The 14,928-nt window shown below is 44.8% G+C and overlaps 2 protein-coding genes across 2 annotated transcripts; one reads left to right on the top strand and one right to left on the bottom strand.

Annotated features, from left to right (window-relative positions):
* Window positions 1-821: 821 nt before the first annotated feature.
* On the bottom strand, window positions 822-8,692 carry SEC61B (SEC61 translocon subunit beta). The gene is made up of 4 exons (XM_006275124.4): window positions 8,523-8,692; window positions 8,340-8,437; window positions 8,108-8,209; window positions 822-1,179 (listed from the first exon to the last, which is right to left on the bottom strand). The coding sequence occupies exons 1-4, from the start codon at window positions 8,523-8,525 to the stop codon at window positions 1,092-1,094; spliced, it is 291 nt and encodes a 96-aa protein (XP_006275186.1). The 5' UTR covers window positions 8,526-8,692; the 3' UTR covers window positions 822-1,091.
* Window positions 8,693-8,859: 167 nt separating this feature from the next.
* ALG2 (ALG2 alpha-1,3/1,6-mannosyltransferase) lies at window positions 8,860-12,287 on the top strand. The gene is made up of 2 exons (XM_006275125.3): window positions 8,860-9,225; window positions 9,646-12,287. The coding sequence occupies exons 1-2, from the start codon at window positions 8,863-8,865 to the stop codon at window positions 10,546-10,548; spliced, it is 1,266 nt and encodes a 421-aa protein (XP_006275187.2). The 5' UTR covers window positions 8,860-8,862; the 3' UTR covers window positions 10,549-12,287.
* The last annotated feature ends 2,641 nt before the right edge of the window (window positions 12,288-14,928 follow it).

Here is a 14,928-nt window from a genome sequence, read left to right as displayed (position 1 = left end):
CATACTGGGCTGCATTGGTAGGTGTGTTGCCAGTTGTCAAGGGAAGTAATTCCTCCCCTCTATTCAGCATTGGTGAGGCCAGATCTAGAGTACTGTGTTCAGTTTTGGGCCCCCCACTACAGAAAAGATGTGGACAAATTGAGGAGAATCTAGCGGAGGGCAACAAAAATGGTGAGGGGGCTAGGGGACATGACTTATGAGGAAAGACTGAGGGAACTGGGCTTATTTAGTTTAGTCTAGAGGAGACAGAGAGGACTTCATAGCAGCCTTCAGTTACCTGAAGGGGGGGTTCCAAAGAAGATGGAGCTAAACTGTTCTCAGTGGCAGATGACAGAACAAGAAACAAGTCTCATGTTGCAGCAAGGGAAATTTAGCTTAACTATTAGGAAGAATGTTCTCGCTAGGAGGGTAGTAAAATACTGGAACAGGTTACCCAAAGAGGTGGTGGAACCTCCATCCTTGGCAGTTTGCAAGACCCCGCTTTGTCTGGACTGATCTAGTTGGGGATGGTCCCACTTTGAACAGGGGGTTGGACTAGATGACTGCCTGAGGTCCCTTCCAACCACCCTAATTTTCTATGGTTCTATGTATTTTCATACTCTCACACAACTATTGGAGAATATTTTTCTAAACTTTCCCTGTTCTCAACTTAAGTTTTAAAATGAAATTCAATGTACAGTTAAGTGTTTTATGTTATATGACTGTTTGCACTGAAAGCCACAGTTAAATTCAGAGACCTCACAGTAGTATTTCAGGATTGTTATACTGGAGGATGGCAAGGTAAGGGAAGGTATAGAAATAAGACACATAGATAGCATCCATTTATAGAAACAGGTTTTATTGCAATATCTGTAAATGTCTATGTCTATGGTTGCAAATACAAAGTGATCTATGATAGAAAGCATTCAAATTTGCCTAATTGGAAAATGTGAAAATTCACTGAACACCAGAGCCAAGTAAGAGTTGAGACACTTGTCCATAGCTAAACAGGAAGTTCTCCAACTAATTTAGCTCCAAGAACAATCAAGATCCAACACACTTTTGGTCCAAGTTGTATGTTTAAGTCAGCAGATGTAGGGATGCAGCTGAATCTACGAACGAGTGTATTTGCCCCAGATGTGCAACATAAATACAGAAGCAATAAAAAGGAGACTCATAACCAAAACTGGAACAGGACCACTGAAAATAAAGAAAGAAGTTGGTTAACATCAGCAACATGTAAATTTGCATGCATGGTCAGCTTGCTCTGAAGGTTAGGCAGAATAAGACAAATGAATTCAATAACTGCTCCCCTCCAACTCCCTAATAGTCTAGCATTCAATTTTATACCAAAGAAAGATAGTGATGTGGTTTGTCAACCAGTACAAAAGAAACACTGACGTGTTATTGAAAGTAGTAAAAGGGATTGCTTAATGTAATTCTTTCAGAAGCATAGAAGAAAGAGAATCATTTCATCAGAACTGGTGTAAGAGTGTTAGTTTACTGAATCAATTTAAACAGTTTCTAATACAGCCCATGGTTTTGAACTACTGAAAGGACGCAGATGTTCACATGTACTGTAACAGACAGTATTTAGCAAGTTGCTGAGGATCACTTTCTGAAGACAGGATTTTAGGACTTACATGCTATTGTACTCTCTCTTTACATGTTTCCGTTCAGAAATCCTCTTCCCATTCTATTTGCTTATTTATTTATTTATTTACGTGAGCCTATTACCGAGAGTCACCTACGCACACTTAAACACTGTAAGAGGGATGAGAGAGTCCCCTGGTGGCTAGTTAAACTTAGGCTTGATGAAATTATTTTGGTAGTAAGTCATTTTCCCAAGCTAAATCCTCTCTGTCAGTGAGAAAGAGAAACAAATACAGCATAGGCAAAAGATAGTTCAATCATTTTTCATATATATTGTATTCTGTTTGGGACTGAAATAGGCACTCTAGGTATGCTCTTAAAAACTGTTTACAGTAAATTCAGGTAATTTTTAAATGCGTCAGTCCTGTAAGATTAGAAACCACAAAACTGATTAGCTTCCTTCATATTCAAGGCTTCTAAAAGCAGCCCTGATAATGATTATTAGAAGTCTTAAAAATGACAACAGTTGGTGAGTCTGGGGGCTACTAATACCACAGCACTTTCAGTGGTGTGTACTTAAGAAGTCTTATTTACAGCACCGCCAGTGTTGTGGTATTACAGTCCTGAAACCACGTAGCTCCCACACTGCCAAGGCTTCTAATAACAGCCTTTTGACAGCCATTTCCCCTCTACTGTTTCTGACATGCTTAGAGGGAGTACATTCAAGTTACAAAGCAGACAGTGGAAGTGAAAGATGTTATGCACTTAAACACTTTATGCACTTCACAATTAACTGGAATCTTGTAAAATGTAAAGAACAAGAGACCAAATTGGAACTGACATGGTTATACTTGTAAGTATAATTCAATCAATTGCTTAATTAAAGTGCAGAGCATACAGCATACTTTTTATAGTGGTTACTAATTCTAGTTTAGCGTATTTAATTTGTTGCAAAAGACTCAAGTGTTCAAGAGTGGAAGTTGCCATCAGCTAAATCTTAGATTCCAATATGAACTTCATATGGGGATCTTCCAGTCTTGCTAGTTCCATATCGACTACATTAAAGAATATTAAATCAACACATTTTGAAAGTGTCTTCATAAAGCTGCAAATCTCAGACTCTGATAACATGGCTGTTTTGCAGGGTAAGTGGACAAAAAGAGTTCCAGCAAGTTAGCACGAGTGTTTCACTACAGAGTATCCAGTGCCTCTGATCAGTAACCTCGTGATATAATCCATCATTTGCTACCCCCTACTATGGGAAATACTTAGCTATCTAAATATCCAAAACTTTAAACAATAATATTCAATACAGGTTTCACAAAGTATGCTTAAGCACGACAACCTTATCAAAACAAGTTTTACTCTAAAACACAGTACAAAGTAAAAATGAAACAGATGATCTCAACTCATGGTAAGTGTTTAAGATTTTTCTATGAACAATATTCTGATTAGCAGGCCTCCTCCAACTACCATATTTAAAACCCTAATTACTCTCCATTGTGCAGTGTTCACTTTTGAGTTTTGTTGGAAAACTTTAATCCCATCCAGAAGGATAAAGAGACAGAGACATTTAGCAATCAAATTCTAAGAACAAATACAAGAGAGATATGCACATAAGCACACGCATGCACCTATATCTTAGTCTGAAAAGCCAATGAGATTCCATAGATAAATATTAACCAATCCATCCAGGTTCCACAACCAATTTGTGAATCCCAAACTTTTTTTTTTTTTTTTTAAATAAAGCAAGCTTTACATTTGTCCAGAAGAATTATAAATTGTAAAAAATGTAACAAAGCAAAAGGGGCGGGGGAAAACGACTAAAATTCTCAGATGATCCTTAGCTATCACACCATCTAAATGTGAAACAGGCAATACACTACCCACGCTATTGTATTTTTATTAACTACACTCCAGTTAGGACTGTTGAGTCTCAAGCCATTTTCTTTAGCAAAGCTTATATCCTATTACATATGGTCATTACAAAAAAAAAAAAAAAAAAAGAATTCTGAAGTTGGTCCAGAAGTATTACTTAGTCACATTTTTAAACAAACAGTAAACGCTGCAAGATAGGTCTGGGCTTACAGACGCAGATCAATAATTTACCAGAGGCGTGATATATTTTTCAAGGTCCATTTATTATGTCCAATTCAAGTTCATACTAAGGAAGATAGTGAAATGAACCAAAGCAATTCTTCTTACTGGTAAATACTTAAAAAGTGAGAAAATTAAATTTCTCAAGTTCACTCAACTGACAAGAGAAAAATAAGTCACCAAGAAAACCACACAGAAATCTAGGTTCATTTAAAGGATTTCACAAACTCAGGTTAAATGTGCAAAGATTCTGAAAACTATTAAACCTCCTCCCCGTCCCTCCAGTGAAAAAAAGATAACTTATCCTATCTACATCTTGACACAAAGACAGCTTTATTTTATTCCGATGCAGAGTTCATCAACAAATATACGCAAAATGGATCACTTGAAATCAAGTGATTTTAAGAGGGCCCTTTTATATGGGGGCATCTGATAGAGACTTTATATTAAGCACCATTTCTTCCAAAACATTATGTAAAACCCATGACTCCCAGGTATATTACTAGCCTTCATGTAAAACTAATATTTGTTTATTAACAACAATGTTCTACATAAACTACACTGCATTATGACAGGCCAGAATAAATCAGGAACATTATAAAAGTATTAATTAAAGAACATTGTTAAATGATGCTGATTTCACAGTTCCGAACACATTGGGTGGAGAGGAGACAGGAGGCTATTCAACAGTGGTCTGGTAAGTCGCTACACATTTTTACCCCTCTACTATATACTCTATAGATACCCTTGGTTGATCTCCAGGTTTTCAGTATTTCCCTCCCAAAGCACAGTACTTCTCATCTCATTAAAGCTTCGTTAAGGAACCTGACAGTACAAAGCCACAGTAAGTGACTTTGCATCCAAAAGACAGCATAGATCTCAAATCCAGTAAGTCCAGTTCCCAGTATAAATCCAATTTGATTCTCTATCCTAACTCTACATAAAAGTAAATCATTCTGCTCAAAAGTTAAGTGTCCTTGTAATCTCAGCAATAAGATTCACCAGAACATGCAGTAGGGAGAACAATTTTCAGTAATACCCCATTTCTCATTTTAACATTTCTAGTTCAAATTAAACATGGTCTTTATCTGCAAAATTTCTTTTTTTTTTTTTAAATGTGATATTTAATTAAATTTCTTTCATTAAAAAAATGAGACAGTCATTTATTTTGGGGGGACACATCAAAACAGCTTACCCATCTTGGAATTCTTACCATTTCTGATTTTTAAGTGCAGACACCTAAGTTCAATATACCATTTTAGGAACAGAACCACTGCAAAACACATGCACGTTTAAACAGCAAGACGGTACTTCATTTCTTAATAATGAATAAATAATGACAGTGTTTCTAACTAAAACGAAGTTTTGCTAATAAGCAGTTTTCAACTGTTTAAAACTTTTCCTAAAAAGTCAGGGACTAGAATTTCTGTTTCTTGTTGCTCAAAAAGAGATGGGAAGGACATTTTTTGAAAGCATGTGCTGTAATCACAGCATCTACAAGCACTCATAAAAGAATGTTTCAGACCTTCAGTGAAACTGGCCAGAAGCTATTCCATACTCAGGTTGGGATTTACATGGATCCTGACTAGGAACATGACCTTTAGAAAAGAAACCTTAACTGAGCCACAGGAGGAGTGCACCCAGGCACACCTATTCCAGTGCACTAAAAACTGTGCGTTAAAACTACTGACTGGGAGTGAAAGTGGGGAGAGAGAGGTGAAAGGGAAAAAAAGGAAGCCATGGTGAAATTCTAGTGACATAGAGCACAACTGTGAGAATGAGGTAGTGCTGACCTGTCAGTCAGTCACAGGGCAGTAGGGGTGGAAGGGACCACTAGAGGCCATGCAGTCCAGAGATTCCCAAACTTCCTTACTGTATATCCACTTCCAAATTTACCAGCTGCCCACATACCCCTACCAGCATGCGTTTTATATTTTAGCCCCTTAAATGCCAATTGTTATTATAACGAAAATTAAATCCACCATTACACAATTCTCCCATGTACCCCTCAGACATGTCTTGCATACGCCCAGGGGTACACATACCAGTTCAGGAACCCCTGATCTGGTTCATCCTGCCTGAGGCAGGATCATCCCTAGCCAAACAATATTTCAGAGAAGGGTTATGGGTTAGCAGCCCCCAACTATAAAAGGGAGAAACAGAAGTCCATCAGCAAGCTTCCTTGTTGCTCCTCACAAGGCTGCTCTGACCACTGTCTTAACCTAAACATGGTTATCGCAAAGTTGAAAGGTTTGTGACCAAAAGTGCAAAGTACTGTAGAAGTCTCAAGAGTATGTGGAGAAAGTAGCTTTTTTTTTTTTTTCCTTTTTTTTTGAGAGAGAGAGTTGACAGTTGCCATATACAGGTAGTCCTCGACGTATGACTTTGAGTTATGACAAACAGCATTTATGACATTTGTACACTAACACAGTTTTGAGGTTCCCGTGCCAGCTTCACTTTTACGATGGTCGATACAGCTGCGTCCAACTGGTAAGTCTGTTGTGGTGAGGGAAGGGAAGGGGAGATCAATGCCCCTGCAGTGAGGGAGGGATTGGGGCTGGGACAAGCACTGCCCAGGGAGGGGGTGGGGTGGCTGATGCCGCTGCGCACCACTGGTCCAGGGACTGCTCATGTGGCAGCTTGTCCAGCAGCTCTTGCCGCTGCTCCCACTGCTGGTCCAGGAAGGCATGGGGCAGAGGTGTGTGTCCCAGGACCTGCACGGGGTGGGTGGTGCCAGGGCTGCACCAGGCAGAAGGCGCTGGGAGCAGGGGCTATGCTCCCCTGCCACTCGCCCAGCCAGTGTGAGAATGAGCTGCAGTGCTGCCTCCGGACAACTGGGACGGAGCAGCAGGAGCAGTCCTGGCCTTCCCGTGCCTCCCAGATGAGCAGCAGCAGAACATGGTGGGAGTGTACCTCCAAATCGAGGCAGGGCAGGCGGTGGAGCTGTGGTCATGGTGGGGCTGCAGCAAGTTTTTGGGTGGCACACCCTCCCCCGCAATACCCTGATGCCACTCACCAAGCCAGGGCAAAGCTGCTGCTCATCCAGGAGGCACGGGAAGGCCAGGTTGGCTCCCGCTGCTGTGCGCTGCTTGTCCAGAGGCAGCGCGGCAGCTCAGTCTTGTGCCAACACCAGCCAACTAGGCAAGTGGCAGAAGGGGGCATAGCCTCCCGTAGCCCCCCCCAGCCCCAGCCACTGCGCACAGATCCTGGGGCACACTCCCCACCCCATGCCCTCCCAAACCAGCAGCAGAAGCAATGGTGAGAGTCACCATACAAGCAGCTCCCGGACCAGTGGCGTACAGCAGTGCGAGCCACCCCACCTCCAATCCCTCCCTCTCTGAGGGGACACCGATTCCCCACCACAACAAAATTACCAGCTGGACGCAGCTGTGTCAATCGTGGTAAAGGAAACAATACCCCATTTATAACATTGTTCCTATGGGAAAACTGGTTCTAGCGTTATGACGTTTCAACTTAAGATGCAGTTTTCAGGAACCGATTGTGTTGTAAGTCTGAGGACTGCCTGTACTGGAAAATGGCAGTCCTCTCTGTACATGTGGGAGTCTACAGAAACACTACACTCAGTTTCTCTCTACTTATAAAACAGTCGCTCTCTACTTATAGACTGTATTTTCTTATTTTCCTACTGAAGCTGAAGTAACAGAACACGTCTGTGGGACAGGACCACCACTCTTCTTGACTGGAAAGGTGCATGTGATCAGAGAACATCAAACATATGCAGAAAGGAAAAACTGACAGAACTCATCAGCTCTAGAACCGGTATGGTTGCACACAGGAGATGTAGTCAGCCACATCAGTCTGAGGCCAAGTAGAAGGCAGGGTAGATCTGCACTTTATAGATCAAGCAGGCTAGACCAGCGTTGCTGAATCCATGGGTCATGACCCAAAAGTAGGTTGCAAGAATATATGAAAGGGCAGTGAACAAACTTTAAACATGGATCAACAACCTTTAAAAATGGATTCTCCTTTAAAAGAGAAAAACATGGGAAACTGTGGCTCTTCCCTGCAGTCTGGCAGAGTCCCAGCCTGCAAAGGACTGCTTTCCCCACCACCAACACATGTGGGGGATGGGGCCAGCCATCTTTTACAAATGGGTCCTGCTACAAAAAAAGTTTGAGAACCACAGGACTAGACTACAGGCAAAACAGGTTAGCATATCAATCTCTCACACATGCACACACCCACCACCAGCTTGCACCAGCTGAAGCTCCCTTGCTGCATCAGGCACATCAGTGAATGGGGCAACAGGATGGCTCTATCACGCTAGCCATTGTGCTTGGCTTTCGCTGGTGAAGGCACCCACACCCCTGCCTTCCTGTGGAGGCAGCCAGGCTGGCAAGAGAGGGCAGAAGGGGCTAAGCCCGACTGAGCCAACACCTGCGTCTCCCGCCCCATCCCGCCTGACCGGCACACTTACACTTTGAGGCCAGGCGAGTCCTCCGTGTAGAAACGCCACATGCCACCGGTGCCCGCGGAGGTGGTGCGGCCGGCGCTCCGTGTGCCACAGCTCGCGTTCTTCCTGCGGAAAACCGGCGCGCCCGGGCGCCGCGTCACGTCACGGCCCGGCCCGCCGACACCCGCTCCCCACCCCGCCGCCGCCCACCCCCAGGGCGGGCGGCGCTGCGCGGAGGGCGCAGACGTGCACGTACCTCTGTCGAACGGTGGAGCCGGCGGCTCGTGGCGCCACGGCCTTGCTGGGGGAGCGGCCGGCGGCGCCGACGTTGGTGCCGCTGGGGTTGGGGCCCGGCTGCGAGGGGGAGAGATGGGACAGCGGTAAGTGGCGCGTGAGGGGGTCGCGGGGGGGAGTTGGGGAGGTGCGGCCGGGAACTCACCATGGTGACGGCGGAGCGGGAGCGGAGCCTCCGAACCCTGCGCCGTCCGGTGCCGACGTGTCCCGGCTCTCACAAAGCCCCGCCTCGCGACCTGCTAAGGCCCCGCGCCTGCCCGCGGCACTGCCTGACTCGCGACCCAGCATCGGGCGACGCCCGAGCAGGCAGCGCTGCCTCTCTGCCAGACGGCAGCCTCGGAGTAGCCCGGCCACTACTGCAGGCAGCCGGGGTATTGAGAGGGACGCCCGAAACGTGCAGGCAGCATACTGGGCAACTACGCGCGCTAAGGCTGAGGTGTCCCTGTCGGGCCCAGCGGCGAGGCGAGGCGGGGCTGCGGCCGCGCATGCGCGCTGCTCTGCGCCGCGTGGCCCGGCGGCAGAGGGCAGTCATGGCGGGGGCCGAGCGGGGCCCGTCCGTGCTGTTCCTGCACCCGGACCTGGGCCTGGGCGGCGCGGAGCGGCTGGTGGTGGACGCAGCGCTGGCGCTGCAGGCGCGCGGGTGCCGCGTGCAGATCTGGACGGCGCACTACGACCCCGCGCGCTGCTTCGCGGAGACGCGGCGCCTGGCTGTACACGCCGTCGGGGACTGGCTGCCGCGCAGCCTGGCTGGTCGCGCCCACGCGCTCTGCGCCGCACTGCGCATGCTCTATGTGGCGCTGTACGCGCTGCTCCGCGCCCCGCCGCCCGACATCTTCGTCTGCGACCAGGTGCGGGCCGGGGGCGGGGGCGGGGCTAGGCCCCCCTGGGACGCCGGAGGACCGCCAGACTGCTGCGCTTCTCCGAGTGGAGCTGACTAAAGAGACCCTGGCGTGAGCTGGGTAGCGCGCCCCGGACTGAGCCCTGTGCAGAGCAGCGCTCCCAGGGCACTCCCCAGGGGTGACCAAGCAATAGTGCACAGGGGCTTGCAGTTCAGGTCCCCTCAGTGTGATCTAAGTGTGAGATAGGACTTCACCCTTATCCGCGCAATGATGAGACCACAAATCAGTCGAGCGCGCACTGGCTCTGTGTTTACAAAGTGTTGGGGCTTGGTCTACATGATACACACTTGTGTGTTATCTGATTGTTGACAGCATGATTAAATAAACCTCTCTCTTACTTTTCTCTTCCCCCCTCCCCCCTTTTCTTAGGTGTCTGCTTGTATCCCAGTTCTTAGACTGGCCAGAAATCGTAAGAAAGTTTTGTTTTACTGTCACTTTCCTGATCAGCTTCTGACCAAGAGAGAATCTCTTCTTAAACGCATTTACCGCGCTCCGCTGGACTGGCTGGAAGAGTACACCACTGGCATGGCAGATTGCATCGTCGTCAACAGTGAATTTACAGCAAACGTCTTTGCGGATACCTTTAAGTCCTTATCTCACATAAAGCCTGACGTCCTATACCCTTCGTTGACTGTCAGTGCCTTTGAATCCATAGTTCCTGTAGAAATAGCAAATGTAATTCCCAAACGCACCAAAAAAATGTTTCTTTCAATTAATAGATTTGAAAGGAAAAAAAATCTAGCGTTGGCTCTAAATGCCTTATATGATCTCCGTGGGAGACTTGATGCTCAAGAGTGGGATGACATTCATCTAGTTTTGGCAGGTGGCTATGATGAAAGGGTGTTGGAAAACGTGGAACACTACAAGGAACTGAAGGATATTGTGACCAGACTTAAGCTTGATGAGCACGTCACTTTTGTGAGGTCTTTTACAGATGAACAAAAAATCTCTCTTCTCAGTAACTGTATATGTGTGCTTTATACACCAAGTAATGAACACTTTGGTATTGTTCCTTTGGAGGCTATGTATATGAGATGTCCAGTCATAGCAGTTAATTCAGGTGGCCCTTTGGAATCTGTCGTAAATAATGTCACAGGATTTTTATGTGACCCTTCTCCAACACAGTTTTCTGAGGCCATGGAAAAATGTGTGAAAGACCGTCTCTTAAAGAATACAATGGGAGCAGCTGGAAGAGCGAGAGTTATGGAAAAATTTTCATCAGAAGCATTCACGGAACAGCTGTACCAATATATATGTAGATTAACACAATAACAATTATGTTCTCTTGCACATTTTAACCACTTGTTAGTATGAAACTGTTGTGAAAGCTAACGTTTAAAATAGCACGGGTATGATAAAATATTCAGAACATTTGAATTTATCTTTTAATTATGCTGCTTATGCTATGTTTGCTAGTTCTTCCCACCAAGGAAACCCAATGAAAGGGAATTTTAATTGAAGATTCAATCTGTCAAAAGGGTGACAGATTTGTTGCCATAGTTGAAGGCCCTGATTGAATTCTTGTCCTGTGTATGACATAATAGAAGGAACAATAACCATTGCTAGGCTTTCTAATTTCCTAAATTGTGTACTTCATGACAGAAGTGACTTAAAATTATATAAAATACTTGCATAGTGACTACAGAGAATTTTAAATAAGGATTGTCATGCATTTGTTTTTTTTACTGTTGTAACTTATCCATAACTTTCCATTTGAATGACTCTTTAGGGTCATTCAGTGTCTGCCAGATATCTGCACATTTTTTTGTTTTTGTTTTTTGTTTTAATGCCAGTCAGTAGCTTCCACATCTCATGAGTAGTCCTAAACTGTGTTCTTCCCCTAATGGTATAATAGCCATACCTAACATTATGATCCCAGCACCTAGTGTTCTTACAGAGCTAGCAGAACAATGAACTCAAAGATGTTAAAATCTCTTAAGCAAAAATGGGATAAGGAATCACCTGCCCCTCTCCTGCCCATTAGAGATCTTTGAATACTGGCTACTACACTAACATTTTACTTTGCCACAGAATTGCTTACTGTATTTAAGATTTTTTTTTAACTTCTGACTCCAAAGTTTTCAGTTTCTTCATTGTTTCTGTTAAAAATGTAATTATATTTTTTTTATGAAATTATATTCTGACAGAGAAAGTGATGACTTCCAGCTTGCTAAAATAAATAAATGGGATCAAATAAAATGCAATTAATTTTGTCTACCGGAACATTCTCAGTATGGTTTTCCTTAGCTGATTAACTCTCTCTCCACAGCTGTATCTTGAAGTGTAAAAACAGGTCTCTCATATTTCTTTCCTTCCCCTTTAAAGCTGTATTTTATAGTCCTGAAGTGTGCAAAAATGGTCATCTGAATTAACATTTCTCACAATCAGAATCTTTGAAAATTATTTTTTTAATAGAGGGCTTCATTTATAGCACAAATGAGATTAGGTTTTTAAAACAAAAGGTGGTGCATGAGGTTAAAGCCAGAGAAGCTTACAGAACTCATGTCTATGGACTGCAGAAATTGGATAGACCAAGAACAAAATATGAGTATGAAGTGAAATGTAGCCTTAAGTACTGATCCTGAAATCTACTCTAAGCAGATTTGAGTAGGGAGTTAGTTTCAGGATCAGGGCCCTAGATATGTTTTGTACATAGTGGTTTTCATTGTGGGTGATGTCTTCTTGGTTGTAGACATCACTTGAAAAGATTACAAGGTATTGTTATGGCATCATATGGCTTTCTAGAATTTTCCTCGTAGTTTATTGTCTCTTTTATACACTGTACACCCTGAAGTTTATATTTTGATTAGAAAACTTGGTAGGGACACAAGAAGAGCTGACACATTGATGTAATAAATTTGTGCTTTCCATCTGTGGACAAAGAACATGACTTTTTTTAAATACCTCAAATCATTTTTACTGATCTGTATTTACTTGTTCTTGTGAGTTTAGTTCTACAATACAAAAGTTGTATGTGATAAAATAAAATTACATTTAATCTTACAAAGGTAGGTCCTGCATAATTGCTTCATTCTTTTGAGACCTGGGTTATATGTACTTGCATATTTAAGGTAATTGGACAACAGGACTAGTAATCTTTGGCAGTTCTTATTTTCGGTTCTCTAGAATATAACGGCTGCTTGAACCAACAGTAGCACCATACTGCAGAGGACAGGGCATTGGAGCAGGCTAAGTAGGGTTCCAATCCTATCATTGTTTTGTGAAGTTTCAGCAAGATACCGTCTCTCACCTATCAGTCTCACTGTTTTGTTTTGTAATTTTGGCATCAGCCTTTCCCCTCTTCAGTTTGCTTTAAGCAAATAAAGTTTTCCTTCAAGTTCAGCATGTAAAGTTTCTAGTAAGGATGAAAATACAATTTTAAGTAACAAAGCACAAGATAGTGAGTGGAAAAGCAAGAACCTGTTATCTCATGGTCTTCAATAGGCAGAATCCTTCAGGAGTTGATTGACAAATTGGATGGTTGGCAGGTATTTCCACACAAATCCCTAGTGACCTTATTTAAATCAACTTAATTTCACAGCATCTTGAGTAAGACAATTCATACTAGGTTAGATCATTTCTACCAATGAGAATGTTGACTTCTCAAGCCATCAGTATCTTATAGATAGGCACATGCGAGTCGGCAGCGATGCGATCCGATCCAGCTTCGGATGGCAGTAATCCGATCCAGAGCTCCAGACGGTTTCTGCCTCGATCCAGCCGAAGCGGCTCTGAAGCTTCAGAGCTGCCTCAGAGATCCAGCCATAGGATATAACGGGGGAATCAATGAAATATCTATAACTTTGTTGTTTTTTGTCTGATTTGGATGAAACTTGCAGAGATGGTAGCCACTGCTGAGAGCATGAGACCTGCCAAGTTTCAAGAAGAACGGTGAAGGGGTTTGGGGGGGGAACTGTACGTCAAACTCTTAAAAGCCGCACATCTATGTGTTACGCCACAGGGGGTCAAAACTGCAGGGATGATAGCTCTTACTGAGGCCACAAAGCCTGCCAAGTTTCATGATCAGTGTAGGGGCTTGGGGGGAACTGCACCTCAAGCTGCAGACAAGCAAAACTCATGACATGGGTGACCCTGTGTGTGTTAAGGCGCAGCAAGGTGAAAGCTGCAGGGATGGTGGCCCCTGCTAAGGCCACGAAGCCTGCCAGCCATTGAAGAGATTGGTGCAGGGGCATTCTGGGGCCCTGCATCCCTAGCTGCTGACAAACTAAACTCATGCCATGGGTGTTTGTGGGACTGACTGTGTCTGTCTTGGGGCAGTTGATTGTCTGTATTGATTCTTTCCTCTCCTTAGCCTGGTTTTGTAGGCGCTAATTGATGGCAACTAACTGGCTACATTAGCTGGGTCCTGTGCATTGAGCTGGTCCTTGAGTGAATCGTGATTGATTGGTAACTGGTAACAGTAGCTTAGCAGTCAGGCCTGCAGTAGTGTCTCCCACGCCCCAAGACAGACACAGTCAGGCCCACAAGCACCCATGGCACAAGTTTTGCCTGTCAGCGGCTAGGGGTGCAGGGCCCCAGAACCTCCCTACACCAATCTCCTCGACAGCTGGTAGGTGTTGTGGCCGCAGCAGGGGCTACCATCCCAAAAGCTGTCACCCTGCTGCACCTTAACACACGCAGTGTCACCCATGGCACGAGTTTTGCTTGTCCACAGCTTGAGGTGCAGTTCCCCCTAGACCCCTGCACCAATCTTGAAACTTGGCAGGCTTTGTGGCCTCAGTAAGAGCTACCACCCCTGCAGTTTTGACCCCCCTATATTGTAATACATAGACATGACAGGAGTTTTGCTTTCAAGAATTTGGAGTGCAGTTCCCCCCAAACCCCGGCACCGATCTTCTTGAAACTTGGCTAGCTTCATGCACTCTGCAGAGTCTACCACCCCTGAAAATTTCATCCAAATCGGACAAAAAACAAAGGTATAGATATTTTATTGTTTCCCCATTATACCCTATGGCCGGATCTCCGAGGCAGCCCTGAAGTGCTTCGGAAGCACTGAACCACTTCGGGAAGCCTAATGAGGCCAGCACTTCGACCCGGGCACGCTGCAAAGCTTCTCTGGATCCCAAGCTCTATCCAAAGCCTTGCACAACCCTGCTTGTAGAACTCACTAATATGTGTTGTGCAAACTTGTCAATTAATGGATTAAACATTATGTACTAATAGTGGTATAATATTACCATTTACACTAGGGGTGTTCAACCCTTAGCCTGCAGGACAGATCCAGCCCAAGTTTCTAGACCCATGGGGAGCCTTGCCAGATATAGAATGGCCCTGTGCTCTGGATCAGGTGAAGTGGGACCTGGGCAGCAACCCCATAGATTAGTGCCGCACCATACATTCAGTTCACAGGGCCAAAACTTTGAGCATCAGTGATTTACACTAACACTGACAGTGACGCGGGGCTAATTATGTAGAGCAGCAGTTCCCAACTTCAGGTTGCAACCCAAATGAGGGTTGCAGGGGCAATATTAGCAGTGCAGCACACAAAAGAAGAGCCATGCCAGGAGCTCCCTGCCCATGGGCCAACACTACTGCCGCTACCACACTCCACTCCAAGCAGCAGGTCAAGGCAAAAAAAGTTTGGGAACCACTGATGTAGAGGTTTCTCTCTGTGGCAGGGGACTTGGTGCT

Source organism: Alligator mississippiensis, chromosome 5 (assembly GCF_030867095.1).
Source record: "Alligator mississippiensis isolate rAllMis1 chromosome 5, rAllMis1, whole genome shotgun sequence".
In the NCBI taxonomy this organism is placed as follows: Eukaryota; Metazoa; Chordata; order Crocodylia; family Alligatoridae; genus Alligator; species Alligator mississippiensis.
This window is presented reverse-complemented; position numbering and strand designations above follow the sequence as displayed.

Coding starts and splice junctions, on each gene's coding strand:
- SEC61B (XM_006275124.4), bottom strand. Junction 8,210..8,339: donor GGCTCCACCGTTCGACAGAG/GTACGTGCACGT, acceptor GGTTTTCCGCAG/GAAGAACGCGAGCTGTGGCA. Junction 1,180..8,107: donor GACTCGCCTGGCCTCAAAGT/GTAAGTGTGCCG, acceptor CTTTATTTTCAG/TGGTCCTGTTCCAGTTTTGG.
- ALG2 (XM_006275125.3), top strand. CDS start 8,863: ATGCGCGCTGCTCTGCGCCGCGTGGCCCGGCGGCAGAGGGCAGTCATG. Junction 9,226..9,645: donor ACATCTTCGTCTGCGACCAG/GTGCGGGCCGGG, acceptor CCCTTTTCTTAG/GTGTCTGCTTGTATCCCAGT.